The following is a 20,761-nucleotide window of genomic DNA, read 5'->3' on the forward strand; positions in this document are numbered from 1 at the left end:
TTTCCAAATTTCATTTCCCCAAAATTTTGATTGAATTCATGACCCTTTCTAAGGATACGAGGGAACAAAAACAAACTAAAGGAACCAACCAACCATTCTTGTGTCTGCTGGAATGGAAAAAAAAAAAAAAATCACAACACCAAAATGTTAGGAGTTAATACTTCTTTGAATGAATTCTTTCAGGAATATTTACATAAATGTGGTTCACATAGTCACTACCCACCCAAAACTGTGGCTTAATTTTTATGAGCTAAGTTCTTGCTCTGCCCTTCAAAATGTCACGTCTTTAAACTTGAATATGCCCTTACCTCCATGCTTCTCTAAGTGTGGCTCTGGGACCAATAACTTTAGCAGTACCTGGGAGTTGGTTACAAATGCAGAACTTCAGGCTTCAGTGCAGACATTTAACAAGCACCAGTGCTAAAATGTTCTGTTTTTAAAAAATTATTTAAGTCCATTTAAACAGATCTGCTGAAATAGTTTTATTTACACTAAGTTGTATTATGCCCACCTGTAAGTCCCCTTCATGGATGATTCCCTATTAATTAGAAGACTTGGGAGAATAAATCTTAAGCTTACTGTGTTAAATATAGTAAGCTTAAAAATAAACTCAAAGGGTTTGTTTATTTTGTTTTTTGCATGTGTGCAGTGTTTTGGGGTGTTGCTTAATCTATTACATGCTAATGATAATCAAACATTTACAATACCAAGAAAAATAAAAGCAAGTATCCACTAAATCAAGAATACCAACCGAGCAATAAACATGGCAATAAAAGAAAACATAATACAAAATAAAGAAGAGAAATAAAAAGAAATCCTCCAAGACAAAACTGCATGCAAAATTAGTCTTGTCAGGGAATTTATCAGCCACACAATTCAGACTGGGAAAGACTACTTCTATCAGAAGATGGACTATTTCCCCCCCACGCGCCAATCACTATGCTCAGCATGTTATATACATTATAACATTTATACTGCCCTTCAGTCTTAGAAGGTAGACACTATTTCAGTCATTACTTGATTGAGGTTTAAACTGCACATAGCCAAAAGCTCAAATGTGCTAGGTACAGCTGGATGAATTTTTACCTATGCATACTCAGTTCCCAGCAATTCATCATTTTCTTCCTGCTCCCAATCTGAGAAGCCCCTTCCCCACAGTTAATCACTATTCTCAATTCTAATATTTACATTAGTTTCATTATTTGCAGAAATTCACACAAATGGAATCATGCAACATGTGTCTAGCATCTTTCCTTGAGTGGTTCTAGAAGGATCAGTGTGATGCCTGGCTTGGAGAACAGAATGAATAATGTATCTACAAGTGGGGAGAATGCCCTGGGCATGGGAAGAAATGGTAGAAGAGTTTGGGAAAGAAAGAGGGAAAACTGTGTCTTTCCAAGGATGAGTGGCCTTGAATGCCAGGCAAAGGAGATACAGGTTGTATCCTTGAGATAGTACTAGTATCCAAAGATGTCTGAGAAGATCAGTGATATAATTAAAGAGACCACTTAAATATAATGTAGCAGCTTGCCCAGAGCAGAGTGAAGAAGGAAAGTGGAGGCAGCACAAGGTGGAAAGACAAGTTATCCAGGTATGAAATGATGGAATATTAAGGGTCCTTGTGGGGAAGGGGAAACTCCAAGAAACCACATCTTGAGGCTCCACGGTGAAGGCAGAGGAATTCCCCCCAAGTCTCTTGCATTAAAAGCAAATCTTATACAAATGCTATTCAAAACCTGATGAAGGAGGGAAAAACAGCTTCAGGGGAGAAAAAGTCTAAGGCAAAAGGAAGCTAGGCTTTTGGTCTCTTCTGAGTTGACAAATCAGACCAAAGCTCAGGAAAACATGCAGAAAGGAGGTCATGGAAGATAAAGAACAAAGCAGCTAAAACAGGTTTCCAAAACCCAGCTGCGCATGTGAAGATGGTGGGTTGAGCACAGGGAGAAGAGAAGAGGCTCCAAAACACTGCATAGGTGAACCTTGAGGAACACTCACATAAAATAAGAAAAAAGAACTGACTGAGGGCTGGCAGAGCGCTTGCCTAGCATGTGTGAGGCACTGGGTTCAATCCTCATCACTACATATAAATAAATAAATAAATGAAATGAAATGAAGGTCCAGCAACAACTAAATAAAAAAGAACTGATTGAAAACTGAAAGACTTTAGCATCAATTTGGCAACATTTCCCACCTAAGAGACATCCAATTTAAAGATGCTTGTTCTCAATTCCAACTACTACAAATGCTGAGTCATTTTCCCGGATAATGCAAGATACTTCAGAAGTTTCATTAACTCTTTGCAGCCTCAACAAGGTATTACTTTGAAAATTACTATCTGAGTTTGCTAAACTTAGTAAATTACTGTTTGGGTAGAGTAAATAGTAGCTTATACTCTGAAAGAGTTAATGAGGCTTCCAAACTGTCTAATTTACTACTAAAATGTTTTTGATACTCAAGTCTCAATTTGCCCATCACATCGCTTCTCGGCCTTTTGGCTAAGATCAAGTGTAGTATCAATTTGCCCATCACCAATGGGGATTTAAAAGATAATCCTCTAAATTGGTCATTCAAATTTCTGTCCAAAGTGATCTACTAGGTTTTTACTTAAATTTCCTAATTATCATGTATCTTAAATCTATCAGCAGTGTTCCTTTTTGAGAAATTCACTGAATAAAAGCTGAGAAAGGAGACAGAAAAACAAACTCCAAGATCAATATTTGCAATGTAACAGTATGTTTGGAAATATGAGCCTGCAGTATATCCAGTCCACATATAAGATTATTCCTCCGCCACAGATTACAACTCAATACCTCTGGTTTTCCTTTGGCATTCATCTTCTCCCTTCACCAGACCACAAATAATAATAGTAACTTCCTCAGTCGACAAATAACAATAAATTTACTCAGTAAAGCCCCAGTCTTTGAAAGGTATTAAATGAGAATCCCTTCGATGAGGAATGTTTCTTTTCTCTAAATGATGACAATAGATAACATAAAAAGGGAATTTAGCTTTTGGCTTTAAGGTAATTTATCTGCTCAAGTCACTTTCAGTTAAGTTTCCAATGTTCATATTTAACATTATCCACTAAACATTCATCAAAAGCAAGCTGGCAAGTTTTAGGTACAACATTAAGTAGTGATTTTAGAAAGAGAATGCACAGAAGAGAAAATGGAAGCACTGCTAAAACATTAACACTTGTTTTAATGTTTTAAAACATGGCTCTTTTCCCAATGTCTCAGATTTTTTAATGATAAATTTTAAGTCATACACACAAATTTAAAGCCAAATGTGCTCAAGTTCCCAAGCAAATCTGAACAAATCAATCTTTTGAATGACTCAATACACTAAACATTGATATTTGAATATAATACTTTTAAAAATTCCTGTTAAAAATTCTCACTGGTTATGATTACTTTTGTCAGACTGACAATTTTATCAACATCCATTTGTAAAAGATGTTATTCTTGTTTTGCATTATTGTTAATAATGAAATTATACACCCATATTTCAGAGCCAAGAGGCATTCATTGAACTTGCCTACAGAAAAACCTTAGTCCCATCTGTAAGTTAAAAAGATGCATTCTGGGTTTCTTTTTAATTTTTCAGTTCTGTCACAGTAGGAACAAACTAATTAAAATTTTAAAACTTTTTAAACTACAAATTCAATAACCAACCTACGCCTCAACTCTAAGGAGGTTATGCTTTCCCCTTCCCTGACTTTTTTCTGAAGGTGAATATGAGTGAAGGAACTAGGACATGAATAACTATGGGACAGTGAATCTGAACATAGTCTCTGGCATTTAAATTAGTCATCTACCCGCCCCCCCCCCCAAAAAAAACTATACCTGCTATACACAGAAAATTTCAAAAGGAATAAGTATGAGATAAATAAAAGCTTCCAAAGGAAATTTTAAAAGGCTTCCTTTTCTGTTTCTCCCCAGTCTTACTTTTAGAACAAGAAAAACTTCAGGTTCAAAGCCTAAAACTCATTAATACAGATCCATTGGAGATTACAAGTGGAAGGTAGGAGAGATGCATAATCAATGTACTTGTTCAAGTAAAAGAGATGAAATTCACCTAAGCAATATAAATTCACCTAAGCAATATAAAAGATTATTTCAAACCCAAATGGGCAGAGATTTATCTTCAATTGCTAATACAGCTTTTATGTTTTTCTATACAAGATCACTTATTTAAAAAAAAAAAAAAACTTGTTTTAATTTCATTCCAACACAGTGCATTCTAGCTAGCAGGCCTGATTTACAAAGTCCCTAACACACCACATCACCTTTAAGCCACTACCTGTCAAACATGTAGTCTCTTCTAGGATTTGTGTCAAAAAGATATGGGTTAGCAGCACATCCTGAAACACATGGAAAGATGGCCCAAAAGTACATAAAAAAAATTACCAAGCTTATCATCATGATAAAGTCTTTTATAAGTTACAGTACCATAAAATGGGTGGAGCTCAAGGTCCTAATCCTAAAGGGCAGCTTCTTGAGAAATGGATATGAGAAAAAACACACCCACACCAAACTCACCCACTTTCAGCCTCAGGCACTCCACAGCTACTCTCAAGTTGATCTCAATCTTGTGAGGCCATTTCTCAGTTCTAATTTAGGACACTGGCAATAGTTTCTGAGGTGTCTTCCAACTTCTAACTAGGCCTATGACTTTTATTTACAGTTAGGCATCTTTCAGCTCATGCTAAAGATAAATCTATTGTTTCATTATAAGAAAAAAAGAATAAAACAATGCAGCCCAAATAAAGCAGGTCAGAGGCAGCTTTTGGCAGTCACTGTTCTTTTTCTTAGGGACTGAACACAGGCCACTCTACCACTGAGCTACATCTCCAACCCCTTTTTATTTTGAGACCCTGCCTTCCTAAACTACTCAGGCTGGCCTCCCACCTTCAATCCTCCTGTCTCAGTCTCCCATACTGCTGGGATTACAGTTGTGCACTACCTGTGCCCAGCAGCAGTCGGTATTCTTAATGACACTGACATTAGGTGGCCTAATACATAATATCTCAGCCCAAACAACTCAAATCAGGTCAAAACCCTAGCTGGTCAATAAATCAAAAAAAGGTGAATTGTAAGTAATGAATTTATATATCCATACATATCTACAGATTTAGATGAATATCTATATATCTATATATCTAAGTCTAAATCTATAGATATACATGGATATATAGATATTATACATAAATACTAAACATTTGCCTTAAAAATATAGCTATAAATATATTTTGAAGACTTGACGTAAGGTAGAACGCTTCCTTTGAAACAAGGTCCTCTGGGTAGGCTTCTGGTTAGTCTTATAAACCCACAATGTCAATGTATTGTCACCAAAGATTTACAGTTTTTTATCTCTTTTAAAGTGAAGGAGAAAGCTACACAACTGAACCCTTGCATACCAATCCAACCACAGAATTCTTCATAGACCCTAATCTTTTATAGGGTCTGACCACAACTAATTTATCAGCAATTTACATTTTTCTCAGGGTTCAACTTAGTTCTCATGAAGATAATTTTCACATTCATATTTAATTAGTTCATTTAATATTTAATTAATTTTTATTAACACAAACATGTCTGAAAAAGCATATCTGGGTTCCAAGAAAACTAGAATTCAACAACTATGGGGAAGAAGGGGTGGGTGGAGGGGACTCAGGCTGCCAGATTATCATTTACCAGGAGGAATGTTTCTCCAGGGAATCAGGAGCGTGGGTTCATGTGGTTCTTGGTAAAGTGATAGACAGAAGGACTACATGGCAAACGCTGATCTCCAGAAATATAAGTTTAACACAGGGGCAAAGACAGAGAAAACTGCAGGATGGTCTCTTAAGTATGTAATTTATATTGAACATGATAGTACTGCAAATTCTACACACACACACACACACACACACACACACACACACACACAAAAATCCTGTTATCCAAGAAGTACTAAAATTAACCACCTGCCCATCTTTAGGAAAATATGAATGGTGCTAATATATATGTAATTGTTAATTAATATTCCCCTATGACCATGTGTGACTCCCAATTACTTCATAGTTAGCTTGATGCCAAATTATTTTTCTTTTTCAATTCTTCTTGCCTTTAGAATACATGGTATAGTCTATATGTGACCTCAGAATGTTTATCTTCCTATGTGCTATTTACATTTATATTAGAATTGATTCAGATGCCTTTAGCCCAGCACCAGATTGGTTTCAAACAAGGACACCTAGCTTCAGGCAAGGATGGAAAGGTAGACACACCCACACAATCTATACCCATAGAAAAAAGGATGACACTACGTAATTACCGCAAGTTTCTCAGTACTGGAAGCTTTTCTTCTTTAAAAATGACATAACAGGCAATATATCTCTAAACAGAAAGCTCTGTATTTTCTCTCATACTTGTAAATATTACTTTCATCCCTAAAAAGTCTTACATATAAGAACAAACCACATGCCACCAGGTTGAGATGTTTTTTCCAGACAGAAACCAAAAGTGTATTTATTTAACATTATGGAGAGCAAAACAGCTATATGTTAACTTCCTCTTTCTAAAATTCTACTGGTTCCTATTTGACCTGCACTATTTCCTCTGGTTTTCAAACCGCCTCAGGAATGCATATTTTGCTATGAATAATCACATTTGTTAAATGCCACCAAAACCTGAAATCTTTGTTCCAGAATTTAAAAACTAGTTATTTCTTGAATAACTAAAAGTCAAATACATAAAAATACATAGTGATGTTCTTCATCATTCTTAATACTCCAATAAAAAAAATTTTTAACTTGATTTCATAGAGTTTGTAACAATAAAAAAAGAGACATTCTGGGCTGGGGTTGTGGCTCAGTGGTAGCGTGCTTGCCTAGCATGTGTGAGGCACTGGGTTCGATCCTCAGCACCACATAAAAATAAAGACAATAAAGCTCATCAACATCCAAAAAAAAAATTAAAAAAAAAGAAAGAGACATTCTTAGAAAAAGTAATTACACTTAGTTATGTTAAAATCATTTTAGGAAGATAAAACTGGCAACTCAAATATCCCCCCACAAATCTGAAAATATCTATCACCAGTCCTCACTTGTAGTCAGTAAAATCACACTGCAGAATAAAGCCAATACTAAAAGACAGCTACTAGTATAGTTTACACAAGTAAATAAATAAACAGAAAAAAAAACTCTTAAAATTCACAGCTTGCTGGGCACAGTGGTGCATACCTAAAATCCCAGCCAGGCAGGAAGGAATCACCAAGTTTGAGGGCACATGGGCAACTTAGTGAAACCCTGTCTCAAAAAATAAACAGTGTTGGGGATGTAGCTCAGTGGATTCAATACCAAGTGTGTGGGTGGGAGGCAGGGGGCACGTAGAATCACTGCTTAATCATATCATTTTATTTCCTGATCCAGGAGTAAGTGAATGTTTCCAGGATATTTTAAGGACAATTTCAGTCTGTTTATAGATGCTCTGTTGCAATTCTGTCCAGTGCTTGAAACTTTTTAACATTATTTTCATAAATAGGAAAAGGAAAATTTCCTGCTCAATAGCTCCCTAGTCTCAAATGTCAATGATAGGGACATGGTCCCCATTTTTCCAGCTTTACTTCCAATAGTCCAACTTCAACCCTATCACAACCACACCTGAGTTTATTCAGGCTGTTCCTACCACCCAGAATCTCCTCTCTTGTCCAGCCAAAATACTTAATTACTTCAGTGCTCATCTTAAACACTGGCCTTGATTCTTCCTGATGCTTCCCCCAATCTCCTTTCTAGTCCCATTAATTCCCCAAGGTACTCTCCCCTCACTTGCTGTCAGTCAGGGCAAAGCAACTTTATAAGTGGCTATACAAGTCAGGACTGGTTAGCTCCTTAAGGCAAAGACCATGTCATCATTGACTGCAAAAAGGAAAGAACAAAATCATTGGTGATCAACAGAAATGCAGTGCTGGCAATAATAACCAAGTATGTGGAAGGATGCCACAAATTATACCATTAACACTACTGACACTAAACACTTAAGAGATGCCTCTAAATATCAGCTGACAAGTGTTTAAAGCTACTAAGTATAAACCTAATAATACAGAAGGCATAGATGGATCAAGTAATACTAAAAACATCAACAAATATGGAACCAAAGAAAAGATATTGACACAATAATGCAGTAGGTTTTACTATTTAAGACATGTTATTTAACCAAAATACCATAAAAACAATTTTTCCTGATATTGTCAAACAAGGTTAACAAATTTAAAAATTGAAGATCAAAATAACATCCATCAACTGGGCTTGGTGGTGCACACTTGTAATCCCAGCGGCTCAGGAAGCTGAGGCAGGAGGATCTCGAGTTCAAAGCCAGCATCAGCAAAAGTGAGGCACTAAGCAACTCAGTGAGACCCTGTCTCTAAATAAAATACAAAATAGGGCTGAGGATTTGGTTAGTGGTGAGTGTACCTGAGTTCAATCCCTGGCACGTGCACATACACAAACACACCCGCCGCTATAACATCCATCACTTTAGTGACTGAAGTAGTTTCAAACATAGTAGGCTGACAATTTTCCAAACTGAGGTTCTATCATTCTTCACACTGAGACCACACGACACCTATCCTGTCACCAAGGACTATCTAATTAAAACAGACTATTACAGAAACTGGCCATATTTCAGAAGTACACCAACTTTTGTCAGCTTAGGAAAAGACAGTTTTAAGTGACAGCACATCATGTTCTCTTTTATGGAGGGGGAGAGGAGAGGCAGGTGCCAAATCAGTTCTGCAGAAGATTGAGCTCATGCAAGGCTCTCACAGTCTTGATTTACCCTGTCTTTCCCTTCAGACTGTACTAGGGCCCCAAAATATACTGTGCCATTTTACAATTTCCATTAACCTGTAGGTCTGGCCCATACTCCCCACTCCCCAATCAAGACCACACCCATGTTTCCCTGACTCTCCTGTTTGGTTTCCCTGTGCCTTGATTAGGCCTCTGGTAGGGAAAAAGGCACAATGTACTACAACTTTACTTACACATCTGCCTTCCAGACAGAAACTATAAGATAGCAACACTTTATCCTTCTGGGAACTCCCAAGAGCCAGCAAGTACTAAAGACACAAACACAGCAAAGGACTGAATGTCTTCATCAATGTTTTAATTCTGAACAACCATAATATTCCAAAACCCCAGAAGCAGAGAGCTGTCCCCATCCTAGTCACTAACTATGGAGACTTAAAAAAAAAAAAAAATCAACATTCTTCTTGGAGACACTTTGAGGTCAGGGAATTATTCCCTCACTAATTTCTCCCATGGGGCTTCCCCTATTTGTTCATTTGTTCCAAGTGTGCTCTACTGTGAGTCAGGGACTTGCATTAAGCACTATGAATGAAAGGAAAGCAAAAATGACGGAGAGAGTGAATGAATAAAGAAAAAATAAGGTTTTCAGGGATCATGGAGCCTAATGAGGGATTCCATAATCCCAAACATGTCATTCACTAGTCATTATTCCACACTGTTTAGTATATATAGTACACACAGGTAGTAAGTCTGTACATATATTATTCTTGTCTACTATGTAGCTCCAGGTGTCTAGTGAAGTAATTTTTGTTGACTTTGGCCCTTTACAACATGCTTCACACACTTCCAAAACAAAGCAACATAATAAAGGTAGGATTAGAAGTACCAATAAATGAAACCTTCATTTACACACAGGGAATCAATCTGAATTCTACTGGTAAAAGAAGCTAGGGAGATACACTTATTTTACAAGAACAAGAGGTCCAAAACAGAAACAGATTACATGAACTGCAGGTGTGCTGCTAAACCACATAGGGAATCCAGTCTGATGTCCTGAATCAATGTTCTTCCCCTCTCTCCTGCCCCTTACCTGATTGATAGCAATATATCCACCATGGGAGTGATAAATTCAATCAACATCCATGAAAAAATTGAACCGGTGTTTCTTGGGGCAGGGGAAAGGACAAAAGCCAAAAACAATGAAGCTGTACCACATAATCTCAAGACCAAATGCTCCCCTCAGCTGCTAATATTTTTAGTATCTGGGGTAGGATAGACTTATTGGCCTCAATTCTTTACTCCCTGCTAGCTGCATTTCCATTGCCTCTTGGTGGGTGAAATACACTTTTCTATTTCTTGGTATCAGGGTCACTTCGGGCAATAGGCTGCTAGTGAACCTGACATTAGCAAAGCAGAGCTTGAAACGTACTTGTGCAGCAAGGCATCACTCTTACCTATAGACATCTTCATGAGAACTTATCCCAGTCACTCACCTTCCAACCAGAGGCTCAAAGTGAGACACACGAAGCAGGCTGATCCAGGCAACCTCATACACATGAGCAAGAAATGAATGCTCACAGTTCTATGCCACTGAGATTTTGTGGTTGGTTGTATGTAGCAAAATTTGACTGATATGTTTTATCCTTCAAATCAAAAGTACATGCTTCTGGTTATCTGTCACTGTTGTATCCTCTCTGAATATCAGCTCACTGTGAAAGTAGCAATCACTTATTCTTTCTTATTTCCACTTACTAATTTCTCTAGGCTATCTTTCATTCAAATTATCTTCAGAAAAGAACATGTCTCCAAATTAAAGTGTCATCTCCAAGTATTTTAATGATTCTTGAGGTAGATATTATGTAAGAGGGTGGGAGAAAAAGTTATCCTTTCAGTATCACCTCACGAAATGCCTCCTTCTCCCTTCAAAGCAGTAAGATTTGTCACGATCACAGTTAATTTATTAAAGATAATTTTCAGCTCAAATGACGAATCCCAAAGATAGGTGGGAAGGAAGTATCTGTTATCTTTCACTGCTGGCACTAAAGATTTTTAAAAGGCTGTTTTAAAATCCTCAGCTAGAATGAAAGATAAAATAAATACACTGACTTCAGATATGTTTAAAGGACCTCCAGATCCGGGTAACACTAAACAATGACAACCAATGTAAATATTCCTCGGTTTCGTCATTTTCTTATTCCATTATACAGCTCAATGTGGTTCAAACTACTCCAATTAGATTATCAGGATCATATGTAATTTTTGAAGCTCGGTAAACCTGAAATAAAATTACATTTGTGTGACACACCCATTATATGATAAAGACCATGGGAAGGTGGGTAAGGGGACAGAATACCAAACTAGGAGCATACTGCTCATTTTTCCCTCTGCTTGCCATATGAAGGTTAATTGGTAAAATTAACCTTCTTCTGTCTAATGAAACAAGATGGATATACTTACCTTGGAAAGGATATAACTTCCACATTATATACCCACACATGTACACCAATATATATAGTCTTACATGCTTATAGTATATATACAATGATGCATGAATACTGATGCATGAATAAGTCCACCTCCTCAACACCACAGAAAACAGATTTGAAGGCATCTGCCTCTTTTGTTTGTATTCAGACAAGGTCTAAGTTACCCAGGATGGCCCCAAACTTGCAATCCTCTGAAGCCACCATGCTCCACTGGCATCCACCTTTTGCCAACAAAGGAGTTGATTTTTAGGAAAATAAAGGTTCAGTTTTCCACTTTAGGCTTTATGGATAACTACAATTTGACTAGGAAAACAGAATCAAACATTTCTCCCTGGTTTTAAACCAACGGCACTATCTTCAAGGAAAATTGGATCTGCATATATTCAAACTAACGTCTAATGAAATTCTTCAGGGAAAAAAATATCCCTCAAGGCCATGGTGGTGGTGGTTGTTTTTTAACCTGTTCTAGTTCATGGCTAGAACCCACTGCAGTGCTCTTTAATAGAAACAAACACATATTTTTTGTTTCCCACTCGCTGAAAACTTGGTATTTCTTTCCATTACAAATACAGGCAACACTTACATATTGAGTACTAGTAGTACTTCTGACTTTAGTACCAACAGAAATCTGATCTTCACAGTTATACGTACAGTCAAAAATTCAAAATATGTGGGCTGGGATTGCGGCTCAGTGGCAGAACTCTTGCCTCGAATTCGTGAGCCACTGGGCTCGATCCTCAGCACCACATAAAAATAAATAAATAAATAATAAAGGTATTGTGTCCATCTACAACTAAAAAAAATATTTTAAAAAATGAAAATACTGACTGAGGGTATAGCTCAGTGGCAGAGCACTTGCCTAGGATCTGCCAGGCACTGGGTTCAATCCCCAGCAAAACACTCACACACACACACACACACACACACACACACACACACAAACACACACATACACAAAGAATAGTGTTTACTCATTACCTAATAACCAAGTCTGGTTACTTGATGTATTGATAAAGCATATCCATTGCCATGACAATTTTGATAACTATATTTGATAGAAATGGCTTTCTTTGCAATTCCATGTATCTTACCCATTTTACAACACTGAAAACACAGTGTATCCACCTATCATGTCCCTCACTTTCTGCTGTCCTCTTTATTAACTAAGCATACCCAGACTTCCTTTTGTGAGGAGAAAGATGAGTATACTGGGGGAAGGGAAAGGAGATAACCTATTTATATATGTCTATAATAGCAAAATTAAAATTAAAAAATGGTAATTACGATGAGGCATCTGTCTATTTGGCATCATCTTAAACTGGCAAGCAATAATTGTACAACAAGGGGGTGTTTAGTGTGTGAGGTTTAGGACACTGTGCCAGTAAAGCATCCAAGTTGTAAAACATTGTAATAAGCAGGTAATCCTAGACCCAGCGTCCAAGTTTCTGCCCTAACCTGTTCCTTATGATTATGATTTTAAAACATCCCAGTGTCAGCAGGTTCACTGTGAGTCAGACCTGAAATAATAAATGGCTTATTTTCCATCCTGATGGAGGAAATACATCATGGCTCATTGTGGTTCACTTAACTGAGGCTGTTTTTACAGGAAAATATAAAAATAACTAAGACATTCTGCCTTACCGTTTTTAATTATTTTTCATTAACAAAGCCCTACGGTATGATCCACTTTTAAAAGAAAGCTATATAGGCTATAAAAACAACAACTCAAAAACAACTAGAAGGAAAAATAATATAAACACTCAGAAAATTACGTGACCAATAAATACCCTGGTTTGCCAAGATAACCAATCAAGTGCATTCACTTCATCTAGATAAAGTGCTGCCTATTTAAATGGTCAGCCACATGGTAATGTTGTTAAAAAGACAGCCAAAATATTTTCCCATCACTTGTTATGGCTGCCAGATTTCATTAAATTACGTGTTTTTATATACAAACATATACCTAAGTTCTAGAACCCAAAGTCTTAGTTTTTTACAACTTTTCAACTACATGTTAGGAGAAAGTTACATCTTCATAAAAAAAATGCTTATTCAATGACATCTCTACTGATATAGATTACAAAACTCATCACAACCACTGTGGAAATCAGTAGGAATGGAACCATCATATGACCCAGCTATACCAGTCCTCTGTATTTATCCTAAAGAATTAAAGTCAGCATACTATAGCAATACGTGCATACCCATGTTTACAGCAGCACAATTCACAATAGCCAAACTATAACCAGTCTAGGTGTCCATCAGTAAATGGATAAAGAAAATGAGGTATATATAAACAACAGTTTTATTCAGTCATAAAAGAAAATGGCATTATTTCATTTACATGAAAAATGGATGGAACTTGAGAACATTATGTTAAGCGAAATAAGCCAAACTCAGAAACTCAAGGGTTATATGTTTTCTCTCATATGGGGAAGCTCGGGGAGGGGGAGTAAAGAATGGTGGTGGTGGTGGTGGTGTCCTCATGAAAATCAAAGGGAGATAAATAGAACTAGAGTAAAAGAAAGAAACCAGTGGAAGTTGGGGTAGGGGGTTGTAGCTCAGTGGTAGAGCGCTTGCCTAGCAAGTGTGAAGCATGGGGTTTGATCCTCAGCACCATATATATAAATAAATAAAAATCCATTGACAACTAAAAATATATATATTTAAAAAAATAGAAGGGAGGGAAAGGCAAAATACTAGGGCATGATATTGGCCCCATTATACTGTTATATCCTGTGAATGTATGAATGTGTAACAACAAATCCCACCATTATGGAAAAAATAAAAATCATTATCTGGAGATAAAATAACTAAAGTAAATGAACAATATATTCTCATAACAATATTTTCCTCTGTCCTCTTTCTTAAACACATTTCACATGACTTCCTGGATTCTAGAAATCATTTATGATGCCACTTCATTACACAATTTCAGGAAACAAATAAATTTGCACAAGGGGTTTAGTATATTATAAAAAAAATAGAACACTATCTTAATCTTAAAAATAAAACAATTTTGTAGCCAATATTAGGTATATATAGTATATATTTTAGAATATGACCAATAAATATAGAATTTAAGATTCTCAGTGAGAAATACATTTGAAGACAAATCTATAACTTCTACTGATTTACTTTTTTTTTTGGCACCAGGGAGTGAACTCAGTGGCACTTGACCACTGAACTACATCCCCAGCCCTATTTTGGATTTTATTTAGAGACAGCGTCTCATTGGGTTGCTTACTGCCTTGTTTTTGCTGAGGCTGACTTTGAACTCGCCATCCTCCTGACTCAGCCTCCCAAGGCACTGGGATTACAGGCGGGAGCCACTGCACTCAGCCTACTGATTTACTTCTGAGTCAAGATTCCACCATCCTCTCCCCTCTTGATACTAGAGGTTTAATCCAGGAGAACTTTACCACTAAACTACAACTGCAGCCCTTTTTTGTTTTTTTGTTTTGTTTTGTTTTGTTTTGTTTTTGGAGTAGGATCTCACCAAGTTGCTGAGGTCAGCCTTGAACTTGCAATCCTCCTGCCTCAGTATCCCCAGTCACTGGGATTATAGGCATGCACCACCACACCCACCTCCCATCTTCTTGAATCAGTGCTGAAAGGAGAAAGCCCTGCTAGAGGACTTCCACCAGACTTACTAGCCCATTCCCTGCTCATCTGACTCTCCTGTGCACCTAGCAAGAATGGTATAACAGGGAAAGGACAAATATGAAGGCAAAAACAAGTTACATTTTAGGATGGGGGTGAGATTCTATGAGTGAGTTTCAAACAGCAAAAACTACACCCTCTCATGAATCCTGTTATCACCTTCCTCCCATCAAGCTACAGTGTTACCAAAAGCAAAAAATAAAAACCTTAAGAAACAGTGGGCTAGGTTTTGCCAGGTCAGTAGACTCTTAGGGATTGAATACAAAAGGCAGTAATTTGAGGTTTCCAGTTATCCACCTTTCATTCATTAGCTGTCACACTATGGAGCTCCCAGACAAAATGTGGGCTTCCCTACCTCTCCTATTGGGTGCTATAAAACTCAAGTGGAAGCTGGGAGCAGTGGCACACATCTGTCATCTCAAAAGACTCCCCAGGCTGAGGCAGGAGGATTAGAAGTTTGAGGCCAACTTCTTCCGCGAGTTGGCTGAGGAAAAGCGCGAGGCCTCCGAGCGTCTCCTCAAGATGCAAAACCAGCGCGGCGGCCGCGCCCTCTTCCAGGACGTGCAGAAACCTTCTCAAGATGAGTGGGGCAACACCCTGGACGCCATGGAAGCTGCCTTGGCTCTGGAGAAGAACCTGAACCAAGCCATTTTGGATCTTCATGCCTTGGGTTCTACCCGCACAGACCCACATCTCTGTGACTTTCTGGAGAACCACTTCCTTGATGAGGAGGTGAAGCTCATCAAGAAGATGGGGGATCACTTGACTAACCTCCACCGTCTGGTGGGCCCCCAGGCTGGCCTGGGCGAGTATCTCTTCGAAAGACTCACCCTCAAGCATGACTAGAGGCCCTGGAGTACAGTGGCCTTTGATGGGGCTCCTTTGCATCTCCTGGCATCAGGGCTTTGGCCTGAGCCTCTCCCTCTAACCCCTAGGCAGCTTTTTAACCACCATGGAGCCCCTCCCAAGCCTTGGACCAAATAAAAATTAAAGCTTTTTCCAGCAAAAAAAAAAAAAAGTTTGAGGCCAGCTGGGCAATTTAGTGAGAACTTGTCTCTCTCAATCAATCAATCAGTAAAAGGCTAGGAATGTAGCTCAGTGGTAAAATGCCTCTGGGTTCAGTTCCCAATTCTAAACAAAAAATATCAGGCACACATATGTGACACAAATGTTAAAGACTTTACCACTTTAAAGGAGAAATTGCTACAGAATCTCCATGAAATTATCAGGTTGACACCTCAGGTTTTCAACCTTAAGGAAGGAAGGAAACAAAAGAGATGAGGATAGGGGGTTTCATGTGTTACTATGTGCACACACATGTGCACAACTAAGCTAGTAGCCTAAGATTTCTTTGAAAAAGAAGGTTGGCAATTGAATTTCTATAGCCAAGAAATTTAAGCATTTCAGGCACCACATTTCTTGTTTGTTGTAATTCCATTACTGATATATCAACTGATCTAGAATTTTAATGGCAACTTTTTAAAGAGGAAATGACCCATAAACTCTACTCTGTCCCCATTTATTTCACTGGAAAGACCAAGGCAAAGAACCAAAGTTTTATCAGTCACAATTTTAAGACAGCTTCAAGATGATAAAGATTTTGAAGCTCAGGATCTGGGTAGGAAAGAACACTTAATGCAGGTAGACCCTATTGGTCCCTGGGGAATATCACTAGGTCAATGGCAAAGGCAAATTGTCCAAATTTGGGGGGTGGCATTATGCTGGAGGGCAGTGTAGCTAGAAGCAAAAAGAGATACAGTGAAAAGGTCACTGGTGTGTCATCTCTCTCTTCCTTAGACACATAAGGATGTGACATAGTTACATGTGGTTTGCAAGAAGACTCCTCCCTTTAAGATCTGCTTCTGCAACCCAATCTGAATTGATTTTGTTTTCAGTTTGGTGTTTAAAAAAAAAAAAAGGAAAGAAAAGTTACCACACATAGAGGGACTTCAAGACTAAGACTTGAATCACATCAAAGTCTGGAACTTCAAAGTTACAGTTCCCACAGCAACAGCAACTCAGCTCCCATATGCAATTTCAGTACTACTGTATATGGCAGTCTCTCTGATTTAAGAGTTTGATATGTGTGTGGGCACTGTGGCCAAGTCACAGCATTATGAATTTGAATTTCCTACTCTCACTTGTTTGAGCTTAGCAAATGATTATGGGGCATTAGCATCTGTGTTTAAAACAGATCCTCAAAGAGGAAGCTCATTCAGGTCACTTGAACAAACATGACTGGGGTCCATACCAGAGCATCTCACTGACTGCCTGGCAGCCTGGCCTGTCCAGTTGTAGTCCTCCATCAGGACCCAGTGATAGCTTCACTGAATTTAAAATTGGACCTCTGGCTGGTACCATTCAATAATTCATTTTTTTAACAGGCTCCTCTTTGAAGAAGGCGGGGGGGGGGGAGAGAAAAAAACTAACATTTAATCCAGTGTTTGAATCATTAGTAGTTTAGTTACCTTTTTTCTAAATGCAACACAGTAGTTTCCAAAGGTATTTTCCAGAAGTTTTAGTTCCTAATTTCAGTGGCCACTGTTTCAGAAATAAGAACAAAATTCAATATAGAGACAAATGTTGGAAAAGTCCCAAGGAACAAATTTGGTGCCAATGGTTCTATGCAAGTTCACCTAGCCATTCCAGGATGCTTGAAAAGCCAAACTGTTTGCTCTATGCACCCCAATGTCCCCTCCTCTGATGACTGAAATTTTAAGACTGAATACAATCAACCAACAGGATAAGGGCTGACCATGACCTCAGTTCACTTTAGAAAGTCAAGAACACTGCAGGGAATAGGACCCTCACCACAGCCCAACCTGTTTCAAAACATGGTACCACATTTAATTCACTTGAAAGTGCTACCCAGAGCCAAGCAGTAGCAAAAACCTGTAAACCCAGCTACTTAGAGAACTAGGCAGGAGCATTTCAAGTTCACATCCAGTCTGGGCAACTTGGCAAGACCCTATCTAAAAAGTAAAAATAAATAAATAAGAAACCTAGGGATGAAGCTCAGAGGTAGAGCACTTGCTTGGCATATGTGAGACCCCAGGTTCAGTCCCAAGTATTGAAGAGAAAAGAGAAATGCTACCCAGAGAGCCAGAAGAGAGTGGCCTATAAGACTCAAGGTCGCTGAAGCAGTAAAAGCCTGAAAGTGTAGTCAGCATCCATCTTATTTTATAAATAGAAGCACAGAGGCAGAGGGGACACATCTTATAGAAAAGTTTTGTTGCTAAGAATGATGCTAGAAGCTTCTTGGTGCTGCACAGTCAGTGAAAGCCAGGTTCTGGGCTCTGCAGAGAAGAAAGCACAGCACAGTAATGCCTCTCTAATCCAGTGGCCACCATTCTAACCATCTTAGCCATTCAGAAAACATTTAGACTCTGAAAAAATGAACCAGAAGATCAGAGTTGAAAGAAAAGTGAAAGCAGGGGATAAATCCACAGCACTACAGAGCACCAAGACTCTCTAAGACCCAACCAGAATTGCTGGATTTGAACTGTGGATGAAATAAAGCCAGTTATTTAACATACTTCCTTCAGCTTCTCCTGAGAAGCTTGTCCTTTCCTATGTGAAAACCATGTTTAAGGAACTAGGAGGTTTATCAACACACAGTGTAAGGAGGTGTCTTCAGTGCTCCAGAAGACATGGTACGGTGGAAGATGAAAAAGGTGATGTTCCCAGTGATCACCTCCAGTCACCCTAGTCTAGACACAGAGAAAACCTAGACACAGAAACACATAGCAAACACAGAGGTGCATGAAAAGTGAATCTGTGCAACAAAACAGGGCTGGGCAGCTACTATGTCCTGTGTTCAAGCAAAGGAGACAGACAAGAGAACACCCTGAAGAGGCAGATGGCAACAAATGCTATGGAAAATAAAGCAGAGAGGAGGGTGGGTGGTACATCCTGGGAATGCAGGGACTTGTAATTATTAGCAGGGTGGTCATGGCAGACATCACTAAGAAGGTGGCATCCGAGTAAGGGAGATAAGATAAAGGAAGTCAGTCACGCAGCATTCCCAACAGAGGCCAAGGATTAATGCCAAAGCCCCAAGGCAGGGCCTAAAAGGAGGGCAATGTGACCTGAAGGATATGCAAGGAGGGTAAATAAGGTCAGAGAAATAGCTGGGATCTGGCCCCATATACCAATGGAGAGACCCTCAGCCTTTATGCCTATAAGCCAGGCAGCAAGAGGAACACCTGCAACAAAGAAGCCAGTCAGGAGACACAGCAACCAACCAGATGGGAAATCACACTGGAGTGCAGCAGGGGCAGCAGTGGATAGAGTGAGAAGTGGCAAGAATCTGAAAATGCAATCATAGGCCACATAACAGTATTTTGACCAATGACGGGCCCCACAGAGAAAGGTAGTCCCATAAGATTACATGGCTCAGTGACATCACAGCCATCTTGGTTTGTGTAAGTATACTGTTATGTCCCCACAACAATGAAATCACCCAAGGTTGCATTTTTCAGAACATATTGAGAGTTAAACAACCAAAAAGTATATTTCAAAGGTAAGATGATAGAATTTACTATTAGCTGGATGTGGGATACAGAAAGAAAGGGAAAACTACCTGTTTCCAAGTACTGGGAAGTCCTTTGGTAATGTAGAATATTTACTCAAATTGGAAAAAATAAGTATCTTTAGCTAAGATATAATACTGCATACTTTCCCACACACAACAAAAAATAAAACCAAAGAACTCTACAGAGGGTCTAATGTTTAAAAGAAGTATGAAGAAGAGAAATGGAGACACTAACGAGGACATAAGGAACCAAAGCAGGTACTTCTAGAAAGTTCTGCAAAGGAATGGAAATGAGTCTTAAGGATGAGACAATGTAGGTCTATTTTATTTTTTCCTTCAGCACTGGGGATTGAACCCAAGAGTGCTTTGCCACCGAGCTACAACCCTAGCCCTTCTAATTTTTTGTTCAGAGATGGTATCCCTAAGTTGCCCCAACTAGTCTCAAACTTGCAGTCCTGCTGCCTTAGCCTCCCAAGTGACTGGGATTAGAGATGTGTGCTGAGACAATACGGGTCTAATTACAAGATGCAAAGAGGCACAACAGAGGGAAAAGTGAAAGGCAAAGGGAAAGTTGGCCAAAGAACTACAGGAAGTAGCAGAATGTGTGGTACAAGCAATTGTATTTATCACGGGAGATGAGTATTGGAAAGAGACCAAGATACAGAAGGGCAATAAGTTGTGTTTCTATTCTATGCTTTGGGCACAGCTGATCAGGGAAAACTAGGTGCAAGGGAGTATGATGGGAAGAACACACAATAAAATTAAGACATGAAGTAGACCAAATAATGAGAAAAATAAACTTGCATTACAAGATAAGTCTACATTAGGAGCCAGTGGGAAGGGTATAAATAGAGAAAAAGCAAGGAACCAAGGCTATACACTGCACATAACTTCAAGGTACCCTGGAAGTAATTAGTAGAGACTGATTCTCATAGGAAATACTAGATATAAATCAAATTTCCTAGGTGTTTTTTCTTCAACCAAAATCCCATTCTACTCTACAGAACTTTACCCCAACATTCAAACACATACAGAATCTTCCCACAACCAACTGCTGAATTCTATTAGTATTATAATTGAACAAATATGGGGCTGGGGTTGTGGCTCAGGGGTAACTCTAGAATTTACTAGAATGTGTGAGGCACTGAGTTCCATTCTTAGTACATATACAAATAAATAAAATAAAGGTTCATCAACAACTAAAAATTATTTTTAAAAAACAATTTAAGAAATATTTTTAAATATTGTACAGAAATATTTATTTCTGCATGGATTTAAATTAGAAGACTG

At 38.4% G+C, this 20,761-nt stretch overlaps 2 protein-coding genes across 2 annotated transcripts in view; one reads left to right on the forward strand and one right to left on the reverse strand.

Moving 5' to 3' along the window:
- Nucleotides 1-20,761, reverse strand: part of FOXO1 (forkhead box O1) — a 94,803-nt gene that overhangs the window by 38,123 nt on the left and 35,919 nt on the right. The gene's annotated exons all lie outside the window — the stretch shown is intronic.
- On the forward strand, nt 15,405-15,934 carry LOC308654450 (ferritin light chain-like). Its single transcript, XM_081303854.1, has one exon. The coding sequence runs from the start codon at nt 15,460-15,462 to the stop codon at nt 15,781-15,783; it is 324 nt and encodes a 107-aa protein (XP_081159980.1). The 5' UTR covers nt 15,405-15,459; the 3' UTR covers nt 15,784-15,934.

The sequence above is a fragment of the Spermophilus citellus genome, assembly GCF_964194105.1.
Source record: "Spermophilus citellus genome assembly, chromosome: 1".
Taxonomy (NCBI): domain Eukaryota; kingdom Metazoa; phylum Chordata; class Mammalia; order Rodentia; family Sciuridae; genus Spermophilus; species Spermophilus citellus.

Coding starts and splice junctions, on each gene's coding strand:
- LOC308654450 (XM_081303854.1), top strand. CDS start 15,460: ATGCAAAACCAGCGCGGCGGCCGCGCCCTCTTCCAGGACGTGCAGAAA.